Below are 16,020 nucleotides of genomic sequence, written 5' to 3' on the forward strand. Positions count from 1 at the left end.
ACCAAAAAGTAAAACATCAGCATGATGGGACAGAACAGCAACAAAATTTTTAAAGGCAGTCTTTAAAATAAATGTGCAGCCCCTACCCACAACAGTTAATCAGTCCTTTCAAGAATGCTGTTTTCTAGATATTCAAATATGCAACCACTATTCAACACAGGTGCAAAAGAACATAGGTTGAAATTGAACATTCAAAAAACTCATTTAATGCATTTTAAAACATGAAAAGTTAAGTTAAATGATGTTTAGATGCACCACAAAATGCAGGACCTGCAGTAAGCTACCTGTGTGAAAGTCTTAGGAATTAAATCAGATCAAAATTTATCATGGGGCTGACATATACTGTACTGTAATGCTGTCACAAATTTTTTGTGTTATTGTGTGAGACACAGCTCCATTGCAGCCTTATTTGAGCCACACAGGCAGGTGTGGAGGTGCTGACATGTTATTTCCCAATCTAGCCTATTTGTACACCACAGGGTTCCTAGTCCAAGCCACATAAGTATGGTGACATTTCAGAAAGCTCATGTAATTACAAACCAGCCTGCAGAATATTTGCAAACCACTGAGACTCAGAGTGTTGAATTGTACATGCCTGAAAGCAATGTATTGACACAACAACTGCGCTGTTAATTCATATAAATACCCTCTGATCTTAGCAGTTATGCGCACTCTGGCAGAGGGCTATGCTATGCTGGGTTCATGCAAGTCTTCATCACATTATAAGCCAGCCAGTAGCCGATGTCGGTCTGGGCAACCAATTCAACTGAAGAAGCCCACATTCTCAGTCCACAGCTGTGGACTTAGAAGAACAATAAGGATTAGCTGTCCTCAGGCTCCAAGTTAGCAACAAAACTCATCCCTTGGCAGCAGTTCATAGGCAAAGCACTCCTGCAGCCATCCATTTGCACCAGAGTGAGCTCCTAACCTGGTAGCAGTTGATGCTTATGAGAATTCAGTGGACATTCACGTCTCTGGCACCATTCACTCATGGCCACATAGTGCCAACTCAGGTACACTTTGCTAAGTGGGGTAAACAGTGTCAGGAAAACAGGTCACAGATGTCAAATGACCGTCCCGTCAATGCAACCATCCAGTATCAACGGCATTGTCAGTAGACTGTTTGAAGGAACATAGACTTAACACTAGCATTTAAATAATTTGGTAGGCATGTAGGACCATCGTCATGCTGATTTTCGATTAACTGCCTTGCTATATTAGTAAAGTACATGTTAAACTTTTCAGCTACCTCTTTTGGATCTGAGTGTCTGTTATCTTCAATTTGAAGAGAGATATTTTGTGAAGTTGACTGTTCTGTACCAGTTTCTGCTCTAATAACCCATGCAGCTTTCATTTTGTTGTTTGCATTTGAGATGTACTCATCATTTTTTTTCGTTTTTTGGCTTCTTTTATTACCTTGCTGAATATTTGGTTCTATTTTTTCACATAATTTCTGAATTCTGGAGTAGTATTTCTGTGCTTAATAATACAGTGAAGAATTTTTTTCTTTCTACTGGAAGTTATGCCTTTTGTTACACAACATTTATTTTTTACTATCTTAATCCTCCTTTTTTTCATTGGAAACGCTATATGAAAGTAGTGAAGGTATACATTGTGGAAACTGTCGAACATGCTGTTTACTTCAGTTTTACTAAAGACATCGCCTCATGTTTCCCTTGACAGCATAAAATTAAACACTCTAATGTTGTCATCACTGAAGTCTCTTTGTTCAACTATTTTAGCTTTTAGTCCACACTTAGTGGCTGATTTCAGTTCAATAGACAGAAGCTGAGCTTCATGGTCACTGTAACCCATATTTATAACATTAGTGCTATAATTTAGGTCGCATAGTCTTATAAAAACCTGGTCAACTGCAGTTTTACTATCGGAAGTAATTCTAGTTGGGGAACTGACTGTGTGTTTAAAACCAAAACTATTGACTATATTTAACATTTCATTTCTATGATTTGAATCTTGTAGAAAACCTACATTTACATCTCCACAAATAACCACTTTCTTTCTCTCATACTTTATAAAATTTAGCAGCGTTTCAAAATTTTTAATGAAAATTTCCTTGTCCCCAGACCTATATAATGTTACAACCAAAATATTAACACCTGTCAAATCAACAACACACAGCTCAAAGGCTTTGTCTCTTACAAGCTTTGATAATTTTCTACTGCAGTAAATTTTAAATGATCTTTTACAAAAATAGCTGCTCCACCACATTTACTATTGTTTCTACAATAATAAATGGCAAGCTTGTAACCCGGAATCACAGTTGACATAATCTGGTCTTTGTTTAACCAGTGTTCAGTTACACATAGAATATCAATTTCTAGTTCAAGATTTACTAATTCAAACTGAAATAACTTATTTTCTAGAGATTGAACATTGTGGTGTAAGAGTTTTAACACATTAGTATACTTATTAGCAGATGTATTTACTCATGATTGACTGTTTATCTTGCAATTTCCCTTGTTCACTGTTTTTTGTACGATATTTGAGTCCTTGTCATTTGATGTGAGTGCAGGTAACTCGGACACTGATGCAGTGGCCTTCAGCTTACATGTTGCTTGCTTCCTCTTATTAATAAAAAATCCTTCTGGTGATTTGGCTGCTTTGTGTTCCTAGTAGGTGATGTTTTTGCAGTTTGCTTTTGGGAAGGCACTCTCCTTGTTCTGTGATAACACCATAGAAAGTCCTTTTCCTGCATTGCTGCTATTCTTGGCCTTAAGGACATTTTTTGGGCTGCCTGCTGCTACTGCTTTTTCAGGTGGTGATCTTGTTTCTGCTGAAGCTGCTGAAGTTTTTGTTTTTAATATTTTATCTGTGACTGTAAAACTGCCATTTGCTTTTGCATCTGTGTTCACTTCACTATTAATTGTAGCAGTATCTCCCACAGATCCTGTTGGGAAAGATAGGCCCACAGCGATTTCCACTGACTGCAGTGGTTTAGCTATCTCTGTCGATATTAAGTCTGAGTTTGACAGTGTCCTGTTTTGTACTGATTCAGTTTTTGCAGGAAGTGGGATTGTGGCTTTCTTCACAGCAGTTTCACCTTTTATCTTCCTCAGTATCTCCTCTAGTGTTTCTATGGAGACCATGTCTTGTGAAACACTCCCTCACATCACTATTTATGTCTATAAAGATAGCATTTGGGAAGCTTTTACAGATCTTCTCAAACTTTCTGTTTGTGGCTGCTAACTCAGTGTTTACAGATGACTTTGGTATTAAGTCATGTCTCAATGGGAGGCTGACCACATAAAAGTTTAGAAGAGGTAGTTTTTGTATTTCTTCCTTCAGAGCTCTTGTTGCATGCTCGCTTTCATTATGATACACATCATTTGAGCCACCAATTATAACATAGTTACTGCCAGGTGTCACTGTTTTTTCACAAGATCTTACAGCTCCAGGCTTAATGATACTGGTTATTTCTGTGTCTGGTTGTACGCTTCTTAGTATATTTACGACACCCCTGCCATGACTATCTGCCAAAACAAACATTTTAGGTTCCTTGTGTGACATACTTTTGATTTTGATGTTTAATTCTTCGCTGCACATCGAACTCTGTACATAACTACATGTATTTACACTATGTTCATAATGTATAGTTTTTGGGAGTCCACTACTGTGATTTTCTGGGTGTATGTTTATATCAGAAAATTTCTTTCCTTTTTTTTTTGGCGTAATAACAGACGCACTCTTTGTTGTGTTTTCATTTTCATATCACTGACCATAGTGCCTTTGATTTGTTTTCACTATCCAAAATAAATCTATTATTTGCTCGTTTTTTGCGGCCTTTGCAACTGTTTTTGTTGTTGTGGTCTTCAGTCCTGAGACTGGTTTGATGCAGCTCTCCATGCTACTCTATCCTGTGCAAGCTTCTTCATCTCCCAGTACCTACTGCAACCTACATCCTTCTGAATCTGCTTAGTGTATTCATCTCTTGGTCTACCTCTACGATTTTTGCCCTCCACGCTGCCCTCCAATGCTAAATTTGTGATCCCTTGATGCCTCAAAACATGTCCTACCAACCGATCCCTTCTTCTAGTCAAGTTGTGCCACAAACTTCTCTTCTCCCCAATCCTATTCAGTACCTCCTCATTAGTTACGTGATCTACCCACCTTATCTTCAGCATTCTTCTGTAGCACCACATTTCGAAAGCTTCTATTCTCTTCTTGTCCAAACTGGTTATCGTCCATGTTTCACTTCCATACATGGCTACACTCCATACAAATACTTTCAGAAACGACTTTCTGACACTTAAATCTATACTCGATGTTAACAAATTTCTCTTCTTCAGAAACACTTCTGTTGCCATTGCCAGTCTACATTTTATATCCTCTCTACTTCGACCATCATCAGTTATTTTACTCCCTAAATAGCAAAACCCCTTTACTACTTTAAGTGTCTCATTTCCTAATCTAATCTCCTCAGCATCACCCGATTTAATTTGACTACATTCCATTATCCTCGTTTTGCTTTTGTTGATGTTCATCTTATATCCTCCTTTCAAGACACTGTCCATTCCGTTCAGCTGCTCTTCCAAGTCCTTTGCAACTATCTTAAAAATATTTTTGTAATTTTTTACATAGGGAACAAAACCAGTACTTTTGTTGTGTGCAAGTTACCTGTATCACTGTCTTTGTCTTGCACTGGATATTTTCATTCCTTCACCAATCGATTTTACTCTCCAAATTAAACAAGTCGGTAAAAAATGTGTTAAGAGGAACTGAGGGCAATTAACAACAGAAAATGTCTTCAAGGGGATTTGAGAGTACACAATGAAAACTTTATAAGAGAAACAAGTGAAAATAACAAGGTTCTATGGAACATGAAGTAGAGACTTGTAGGGTAGTCATTATATTCGACCAGGTGAGATGGCTTATAGCATAGTAACTAACAGCAAAGGGGAAACTGTACAACAGTTTGCATTTTTTTTTAATATTAATGTAGAGCAAGACTGAATCAGAAATAAAGATAGTGAATGATGGAAATAATGAAATTTGAGATGTCATGACAGATGAGGTGTATAAAATCATTTAATGTATGAAATTATGAAATAAGGGAAGTTTCCAGTAGATGGTGGTGCTTTGACAGAAATGATTAAACAAAAAGTAATGGAAAAGGAGCTTTCGGCATTATTGTGAAAGAAGGCAGTTATCCAAAAATACAGGACCTGAAATGCATGAAGCAGTATTTTTTACCAAGAACCATTGATAAATTGTTCACCAACTTTGTATATGTAATTTAACACTAATGTAGTGGTACAAGAATGAGGTAACAAGCTCAAAAATGCTAAAAATTTGGTTACAGTATTTCAGCCAATTTTCTTATTGTGGCTGCGGTTAGTTGCAGTAGCATGTATGTGGAATCAGAAGTGAAAATAATGATCTTAATAAAATGAAGTGTATATTTGAAAGGGTAGTTACAGAAGTTTTGGTTATTAGTGTATTAAATGAATAGTTTTTGAATCCATCATTTACTCTGCAAAACATTTGTGGATAATTTTTTAATTCACATTATTTTTTGACATAATCTTTTTAATGAAAACAGTAAGTGGCTAAGAAATGAACAGCATGTGGGTTTACTGGTCACTGACAATATTTGCTGATTATTTATTTGTCTATGAGATCCTGTGGGTGCATAGAATGTACAGTAAGATGTTTTACACTATTTAACACAATACTGTTTCTATCATTATAAAACATCATTAATTACTTATGGATTATTGGTACATTATTATTAGTTTTTGATCTGTGCTTACAATGCTATCATAATTTTAATAAATAATACGGCTAAATTATTACTATTATTGATACATTACTATTTACCAAGAACTCTTTCAGACCATGGCAGCAATGGTCAATTAGATGTACCTCCACTTCAGCTTTGAATTCTGCAACAACTTTTTTCTGACTGTATGTTTTTTGGTAATTTCTTAAATATTTTTTTCCAAGTGCTGAACTGCATTTTGGCGGAGCTTAGTTCTTGTTCAGAGTATATGGATGTCCACTTTCTGCCTTATATTGTGTGTGTGTACATTTTCATTTTTGAAGAAGATTTCAGCATACTGCTTTATAAATTCTATGGTTTCATACACATGCAGGCATGGAAGTGGAAGGTTTTGCAGTTTTTTGGAGAGTAGCCTGCAAGATCTTCTGTGTGTTGTACATTCTGTGATACTTATGATTCTTTTTTGCATTTTACATCGCTTAATACTGTCTGGAGAGGCTTGCAAGAAAATGACTGCATATTTCAGAAATGACTGAACATTTGCATAATACACTCATTTTAGGCAGTATTTGCTGCAGTGGCTTTCAAGGATCATCATCACATAGCAGGACATGCTCAATTTTTTGATGAGGTTGCCAATATGGGTTTCTCACCTGACATTATCCTGGACACAGAACCCAAGAAACTTTGTTCAGTCAGTTATATTTACAGCTTTTTTTGACAACTTGCTATTCATAGGTTGTGGGGCCTTTTCCTTCACCTTATCAAAGTTTTTCCTTCATTTATGATTAACTTACTGTGTGTGTGCCTTTCTGCTAAGCTGTCTGTTATCTTTATCATGTTTTCAAGTATTAAGTTTTCCATTTTGGTATTGATGAAAAATCTTGTGTCTTCAGCAAACTAATAAGCCTTTTCCTTCACCTTATCAAAGTTTTTCCTTCATTTATGATTAACTTATTGTGTGTGTGCCTTTCTGCTAAGCTGTCTGTTATCTTTATCATGTTTTCAAGTATTAAGTTTTCCATTTTGGTATTGATGAAAAATCTTGTGTCTTCAGCAAACTAATAAGACTTTTGACAATGTACATTTGTTTGTAGATCATTTAAACATATGAGGAACAGCACTGGTCCCAATATTGATCCTTTGGGAACACCATATTTCATCCCATGGTAATCTAAGTAACGGTTTGTAATTTTTTTGCACGTAATGTGTTGTATTTCTAGTTTTTGTCTACATCCACAAAGGGATGATATGACCTGGTGATTATGTTTGCTTGTGATGCCTAGTTGATATAATTTCTGTAGTAGTGCTCATGATCTTGATACTGAGTGTCTTCAGTAAGTCAACGCATAAACTGGTAATATATTTACCATTGTCCACTTTCTGGTAAATTTCACTCAGAAATTCCGAGGCAGCTCTTTCTATACTCATGTCATGCTATGGACAGATCTCAGTATTATAAATTTGATGCATTTTTATTATTTTATCATGCATACAATCTACATCTGAAGACTGTTTCATTCTTAAGGTTTTTATAAGAGTTAAAAGTTCTTTTTTATTTGTTGGGTACTGATACAATCAGTTATCAGAGCTGTTGTTCTTAATTATGGTTCATTTTGGCTATTTGGGATAACCTTACTGAATAGTTGCCCACATATATATTTAAAAATTGTTGTAGAAGATATTTGCTACTTTCCTTGTGTCTGTTATTTTATTTTTATCTTGATATAGCTTCATATTGGCCCTTCTGGTAGTGACATATCTGCCTGTTTTTTTAACTATTTCCCACATAGATTATATCCTGTTTCCAGCAGATTGTATATATTGTATATATATTGTACATAAAATGTTGTATGTATATATTGTATACAGTGACTTTTTAACCAATGTCTTGTATTTTCTGTAGTAAGCATGAAATTCATCACAAATAAGGAAAAGATAGATTGCTACTTACTGTAAAGATTACATGTCAAGTTGTTGACAGGAACAGTGAAAAGACATTTACACAGTAGCTTTCTGTTACAGCCTTCAGCAGAAAAGGAAATATACTTGGAAGGAGAAACAGCATTGGTCGTATTTTTTTGTTTTATTATCCGCAAAATCGATTTTCGGTCACTTAGTGACCATCCTCAGTGCTGTAGTATACAATTTAAATTGGTAGGCACTGGTGTCAACAAGCTTAGAGCGATCACATAAACATTATAAGCATTTGGTTACTGGTGATACATGTGGTCAGTCAAAATCACTACCATAATTTATCTTACTGCTAGTTTATGTGATCGCTCTAAGCTTGTTGACACCAGTGCCTACCAATTTAAATTGTATATTACAGCACTGAGGATGGTCACTAAGTGACCGAAAATCAATTTTGCGGATAATAAAACAAAAAAATACGACCAATGCTGTTTCTCCTTCCAAGTATATCCATTATCTGGTCGTGGTGCACAGAACACTCCAAGGAGTCGCCAATCAATGAAAAGGAAATACACACACACACTCACTCACACAGGCAAGCACACCTGACGCCCATATGACCACTATATCTGGTAGCCTGGACTGGAATGGCTTTGCTCATATACTGCATCCCTTGTTTCCTTAGCTAACAACTGTCAGAAGGTGCCTGTATTTCATTCACTTAACATTGATTCTTCTTTAACTAATTCTGTTTGCATTGTGGGTTTTTATTATTGTATGGAAAATGGTATACTGCCCACTATGGTCATTAAATCCCATATTTATGGTTCCAATGTGGAAGACATTATTTTATGCATTATAAGTATTTGGTCAATGGTTATACATGTGGTCAGTCAAAATCACCTCCGTAATTTATCTTACTGCTCTCGGACAAGGAAATATTTAAGTTTCAGTTTGCTTGCTTTCTTGTTCCAGAATCTGCATTGGTGTTTTGGATACAGTGTGAACAAACCAGTATTGAACCTTACTACAAATGTGCAGTCATACATCTTCTATGTTAGTTCAAATGTTGGTATATTATATGATTATATTAACAAAGAGATGAGATTCCTCCAAGGACATGTAAGTAATGATTACTTATAATATGGCTACAAGCTTTAACTTGCACTATATTATTATCTCTAATGAGTAATATGTATGTTTACTTCAGATAAACCATATCAGTTCATTTGCTATTGATGCAAAAGGCAGGTGGATTGCAACAGCTGATGCAGGAAAGGACAGTGCAGTTATAATATGGGAAACTGAGAAATGGTAACATTATTTAAAATGAGTTGTAATGAACATGTTAACATTTTAGAGGTTCTAGAAAAGAAACTGATAATTTCTGATTACCCTATGTCTAAATATCATTTTCCTCCTCAATATTTGTATTTAGTTTTTATTGCTGTAATTTAGTACCTGTAGACTTACATTAACTTACACTCATCGTTATGGCACAATGCAACAATATCACTAAGTGTAACTAGTTGGGAACACCATTACTCTGGGAAAACTAAGTGCATGGAAAAATCTTCTGTTTTATAGTATGTAAGTTTAAATATTTCATTTGAGTACTGTCTGTATATTTAGGTAAATGTAATTTAATGGCAAACAAACAGCATCCAGGTGCCAAACAACAATTTTTCTTTTTGTTGAGTTAGCCTTGCCTCCACTTATGCACATGTGCAGAAGATATAGAGTTTTTTTTATTTGAAACATTACTACACTATTGTTAATGCAGTTTGCTCTTATTGTAGCTGTTGATAATTACTAAAAATTCATTGCATCTAGGACAGTTCTTATTGAGGGCACTTAATTTTCTGATGTCCACATCTGGTTAGATCCACACAGAAACATTCCCAACAATAGTAGGACATACTGGGACAGAATTTGTCCATCTACGATATTCTAAATGCAACTGTCTTCCATTAAATAAATCTGAGTCCCTTAGTAAAGAGTTTGTGGCAGCATAACATCTCTAACACAGTAAAAGGGGGACTGCTAGCCTTTGAGACAGTGGGAGTTAGTATGCTCTGTATGCTCATAACAATTACAGGAGTTATGTCTATTGTGCTTACCAATAAATAGTGTTGAAATTGTATTTCTATGCTGTGTCACTATTCTGATGTCACACTGCTGCTACCCCATTTCCCACAAGTATTTATGATCATGGTGGGCAAATGGCTGTTCTAAAGTGTCTTCATCAATCATGTTTAATTGAGAAGAAAACAGAATATCTGGTACCCTTTTCAGGGAGTATTTATAGAATGGAAAATGGGAAGAAGTTTACCAAGGACACACAATAGACAAGAAAGTTTATTTTTTCCTAAAAGTACTCTCACTACATTTTGAACACAGTTTTCCTTTATAAAATGTCAAGAACATTGGCACATTGATAAATAATGGTTCAAGTGCCAAAAAATGAAAATTTGAGTTATTGATGAAATTCAGCAATAAGTACCAAGGCCAGTAACATATATTCTGTCCCAAGCACCAGAACAGTGGGAAACAATGCTTACAGCTGTTACAAAATGGTGCTTGTGTCCAACACTAACATTGATGTTCCAATGAAGAGTCATGTGCCAACTCTCTGTTTATATCTTGGCATGCTATTGTGTGAACTGCTGACAATGGAAGTAGCTCTGTAGTTTGTTTGCAAAGATAGGGCATTGCTGAAGTAATTATTACAGATAAATAAAAACCCAAATTCCAGCCTGTCCAGTGGTATCTGCAATACAAGTTTCAGTACACAAGGTTGCCAGGAGGGTCAACACCATCTTGTAGAAGAAACTGAACTTCAAAGGGAAATATAGCATTAAGAACAGTTTGGATTTATTTAACAAGTTAACGGATGTTAAGGTTCCAAAAAATGCAAAATAAGTTATTTTTGATGTGCTCAGCTTGTTCATAAGTATTCCAGTGAAAGATTGTCTAGATATGGTGTCACAATCATTGTATTCATACAACATTAATCCAGAAGAACAATTGAGCATTGTTACTACAGTCTAATGTTGTTTGAACCACAATTATTTCTGTATTCAAGGGGGCTGTTATCAGCAAGCAGATGGTCCGACAATGGGCTCATCTTTATCCCCCCTACTATTAGAAATGTTCATGGGCAAGTGGGAGACTGATTTTCTTAAGAGGGAACCACTGGCAAAACATATTGCGTATTGGTATAGATATGTTGATGATATTATTTGTGTATGGAAAGGTTCCAACAGACAACTCCACAAATTTGTGAAAATATAAACCAGTGGCACACTAATGTAAAGATCAGCATGGAGTTGGGAGAGGGGGCAGGGGGAGGGGGGGCAGCATAAATTTCTTGGACATTAACTTAAAGACAAGAGACAGAAGCCACAAATTTAAAATTTATCCAAAAGACTCCTTCACTGACACATTCATCCCAGCTTCCTCCCATCATCTGACAATCTATAAATATGCAGCATTTTACCATATGATCCATCATCTCCTTTCTATCCCTACATCTCAAGAAGACTTTAACCAGGAAATTAATACAATAACAACAATAGCCACAAATAATTAATTTGACCCCAACTTCATTGACAAAATTCTAGGCAAAAAGATGAAGAAGCAAGCCAGGTCCCTACTGTCCCCAATGAAAAACAAAGACAAATTGGAAAAGAAGTGGTGCAGATCACCTTTTAATGGGAAAACATCCAACAGACTAAGTAACATTTTGAAGGCAAAGGGTTTCTCTGAGGTTTTCTGTGTCCCTCAGACAATAGGTAGTTGCCTTGTTCAGTGCAAAAGAAAAATGACCAGCCATCACAAAAAGTGGGATTTATAAAATATTACAAGTGTCAGTCTTGCTGCATTGGACAGACAGGGAAGTCAATCTGCACAGGCTTAAAGAACATCATAGAAGCTGTGGATTGAAGAAGTCTCATTCAGCCTTTGTGGAAAATTGCCTTAACATTAACCACAATACATAATAGATGTTCAAATTTTACACCCAGAGGAAAAGGGGGCTAAACTCAGCCAGTTAGAGATTTTTGAAGTAAAGAAACAGATGTGTACATGACCCACACCTATTATTAAAGACTGAAGATTAAGATTGGAGAGCTGCATCAAACCAGTCTCAGGATTGAAGACCACAACAACAACATTATTAAAGAAGCAAACCCAATTCAATTATTCACCTCCTTTAGATGATATCACGACTTCAGGATGGAAGTAAAACTTTGGGCCTCATTCATTAGTAGATAAAAATTTCTTGGCTGTTGCCTACCTGTATTCCTAGGTATGTTTAGTCATGATAGTATAATTGCTGAATTGTATAATTCCATATGCAATTTGTCAAAAATTGTCATTGAAGTAATTTTACATTAAGCCAAGTATCGTTACAAGAGGAAACTGAGATGACTATCTTTGCTTATAATCATTTTTATCTATGTATTATCGTCTTTGGTATCAGTAATGTACTTGAAAATGGTCTTATGGACCAAAACCTAGGTTGTGCAGCAACAGTAATAAAATTTGTGAAACAAGGCTAAAAACAGTGTTTGTTTAGGTTATTTATAAGTAATACACAATATTACAAAATAAAAACGACAACTGGGACAAAAAGGAGGAAGAGAGGTGAAGGAAGTGCTCAAAGTGAAAGGAAGAAACTACTCAGTGGAGAAAAGGAACTCACAAAGGCAATATTGTTTTTTTTTTTCAGCTAAATTTATCATAAAGCTTGGAACCAACATAAGTGATATTAATGTATTTTAATGCATTTAATTTATTATTGAAACAAATTTCTATCAAGAAAAGTCATCATTCTGATTATGAGGTTATTCATCTCTTGCTCTCCCTCATGATTTTTTAGTCCTCACACTTCTCTCTGTACTGAATTGGCAATCCCTGGATGTCTCACAATGTGTCCTATCAATCCATCCCTTCTTCTGATCAAGTTGTGCCACAAATTTCTTCTCTCCCCACTTCTATTTGGTCCTCATTATTTATGTGATTTACCCATCTAATATCAGGTGTGTACGATCCGGGACAACCAGGATATCCGGGAAAAACCTGGGAATTTTTTAATCTGGGAGAAAACCGGGAAAAACCCGGGAAGTTTTTAGAATTCTGGGAATTTTTCATTGTTTTAGTTTTCTGTTAAATTTTTGTAATTTTGACTGGTAAGAACTAACACTCTAACAAAGGATATTACTGTATCCCACTACTGCAGAATAATACTTCAACAATAAAACATAAACAAGAGAAAAAAATGAAAATAACTTAAATTGCTTAAATTGCAAAGGAAATGTGCTATATACAACAACGACACACAGTGCTCATGCAAGCGTCTGCCAACAGCAAAGTGTGTCAAAGGCTTTAGGAAGACTACGCAATGCTTCATAACAACAAATTGCCTCCGATGAGAATGAAATCACAACTGTTTACATCAGATTCGTTTTAGCAGTTATGAGCGGGCTCATGCACACGTGCAGTTGAGTCGCATTTGAGTAGTACATTCTCCCACTTCTGGCTACAGGAATGTGGCTGTTGGCTGTGCAAGCAGTCACAGCAAGCAGCTAGATGCTACCAGGAGAAGGGGCACCAGATTCATTTTCTTGATTCATATTCTTCATAACTTGTTTCACAAAATGCCTAGCATCCGCCGCCTATTGGTCTATCAATTATTCATATGATTTTGAAATTCATCGCTGTTGGTTTTTGAACATTTTTTAACACAATTTAAATTGATTGCTGAATGAATCAAAGTTGATTTTTGAATGCATGCATAGTGTATGTGATGTCTCTGTCAGGAGAATTCTCGTCTCGTCTAGAAATAAACTTTCTGCAGACAAAAGGGGACAGGGCTATATGAGCTGAGCAGAGTAAAGCCGAATGGATGAATGCCAATCCCTGTCTGATTATGTGGTTGATTGGGTTTGTGAATAACAAACACCAGAAATAAGTGAAACAGCAGCAGCACCATCATTATCAGCAGAAGCAGCAGCAGTAACAGAACCAACAACGACTAGAGCAGCAACACAGCAATGCTTAAGGAGGAGCCAAAGGAAAAATACATCTGTGTCACTCAGTGATAATTTTTTATGGTTTCAAGCCAAGAAGAAAATAAAAATGTGAAAAACCAGCCTGCTAACTCACAGATAAGTCACAACAACATCCTATTTTTAACATTCAGGGTCTTGAAAATAAAGTTGAAATTCTGGATGAGTCATTGCCACAGAATAAGTATTCTTTCTTATGTCTATCAGAACATTGGCTTAAACCAGAACAAATACAATACTATGTACCAGAAGGTTATAAATATGGAAACAGTTTTTGCAGATCTCAGTACCGTAATGGTGGTACTGTTATCTATGTTTCAAATGAAATAGAGTGTAGAGAACTAGATCTTAGTTGGGCATGTGTAGAGAAACACTTTGAAATTACTTGGATCATATGTGATATAATGAAACTTATCATAGTATGTATCTACCATTCCCCTGACTCAGATGATAAAACTTTTTTAGATAATTTACACAGTGTACTCTGCTACATAACAAAATGGAAACAGTATGTAACTGTAATTGGGGGAGACTTTAATTCAAGCTTTGATGTAACATGTAACAAACCCAGTGTAAATAAGTTACTGAATATGCTAAGGCAGCACAACTTCCATCATGTAAATTCAGAACCAACAAGACTACAAGCGTGCTTGGATAATGCTTTTGTCAACTGTGCTCGTGATATGTACTCCACCAAGGTAAAGGAGTTTGTTTTCTCAGACCACTCCATGTTAACAGTAAAGTTAAGACATTTTATAAAAGGGGATGAGAGCAAGGCTGGACAAAAGTTAACAAAATCTAATACCTTAATATTAACTAAACACAATCTCATAAAACTAACCCACCAGTTGAGCATAACAAACTGGGACAAATTATTTCAAAACTGTGATTCCAGTGCACAAACAGTTTATGAAACATTCCACAATTACTTAACAGGTATTTTAAGAGCCCATCTTGTTCAAAAGAAATACCATAAAACAAGAAAAGGTAAATTTTGGTACACCAAAGAACTGCAGAATCTAAAAAATAAGCTACTGCTGTTGAAGCGCCTTGCCAAAGTAAACAATTCTAATGAAATTAAGGATCTTGAAAAAATCACTAAGAAACTGTATAAGAAAGAGTTGCAATTAGCGAAACTAAGATACAACACAAATTTCATAAAAAATAGTAAAAACCAATGCAAAACAGCCTGGTCAGTAATTAATACTGTTAAAGGTGAAGTCAGAAACTTCGACAAGACAGTCCCAATACCAGCAGATACATTCAATAAATATTTTGTAAGCTGTGCTGATGATATCAAAAAGCTGATCAGTAAACCCAATGTAACATGTATAGATTATCTGAAGAGAGCAAACCTAAATCATAATAGGGCCGGATCATCATTGAAACACTTCAAAGAGGTATGTCAACATGAAGTTCTTGAAATAGTCAAAGAAATGAAAAATTCATATGGTACAGATATTTTTAATATGTCAAACAATCTATTGAAAGAAATCATACATTACATTGCAGCACCATTAACATATTCTATAAACCTGTGTCTCATAGAAGGGTTTTTTCCTGATCCTCTCAAACTATCCAAGGTAACTCCAGTCTTTAAGAAGGGTGTCAAATCAGATCCTGCAAACTACAGACCAATTTCACTAATTCCAGTACTAGGAAAAGTCTTTGAAGGCATAATATATAAGCAGATGTATGAGTACCTATAACTAAATGGTATGTTAAGTGCATCACAGTTTGGTTACAGAAAAGGAAGCTCAGCTATACATGCCATAGAGCTCTTAGTCAGAGACATTCTAGCAGCATTTGAGGAACATGCGCACGCACAGGTAACCTTATGTGATCTGAGCAAAGCTTTTGACTGTGTTGACCACTCGCTTCTGCTCTCTAAACTTAAGTACTATGGAATATGTGATAAAAGTTTAAAACTCATCAAATCATACCTCAATAAAAGGAACCAGGTGGTGAGTTCAGGAAGTCATCTGTCAAACATACTCGAGGTTCAACATGGAGTGCCACAGGGATCTAAATTGGGACCACTTCTTTTCCTTGTACACATAAATGACTTACCAGGAAATATAGATGTAAAGACATATATGTATGCAGATGACACAACTTTTCTATCTGTAAACCATGTACTTGATAACCTTGTAAGTGATTTGAAATTGGCAAAAGAAAATGCAACATCATGGTTTAATGCCAATGGTCTGCTATTAAATGAGGAAAAGACCCAGAATATGTGGTTCAGTCTATCAAAGACTACAAAAATAGAAAAACAAAAGGCAAAGTTTTTAG

General features: G+C 35.6%; 1 protein-coding gene across 1 annotated transcript in view; it reads left to right on the plus strand.

Moving 5' to 3' along the window:
- The window catches only part of LOC126442591 (cilia- and flagella-associated protein 251-like), a 246,814-nt gene that overhangs the window by 54,954 nt on the left and 175,840 nt on the right, over positions 1-16,020 (plus strand). Inside the window, exons 3-4 of the mRNA XM_050090718.1 lie at positions 8,630-8,776; positions 8,865-8,968. Coding sequence (XP_049946675.1) covers positions 8,630-8,776; positions 8,865-8,968 — 251 coding nt within the window. The remainder of the gene's footprint in view (positions 1-8,629; positions 8,777-8,864; positions 8,969-16,020) is intronic.

The sequence above is a fragment of the Schistocerca serialis genome, chromosome 1 (assembly GCF_023864345.2).
Source record: "Schistocerca serialis cubense isolate TAMUIC-IGC-003099 chromosome 1, iqSchSeri2.2, whole genome shotgun sequence".
Classification (NCBI taxonomy): Eukaryota; Metazoa; Arthropoda; class Insecta; order Orthoptera; family Acrididae; genus Schistocerca; species Schistocerca serialis.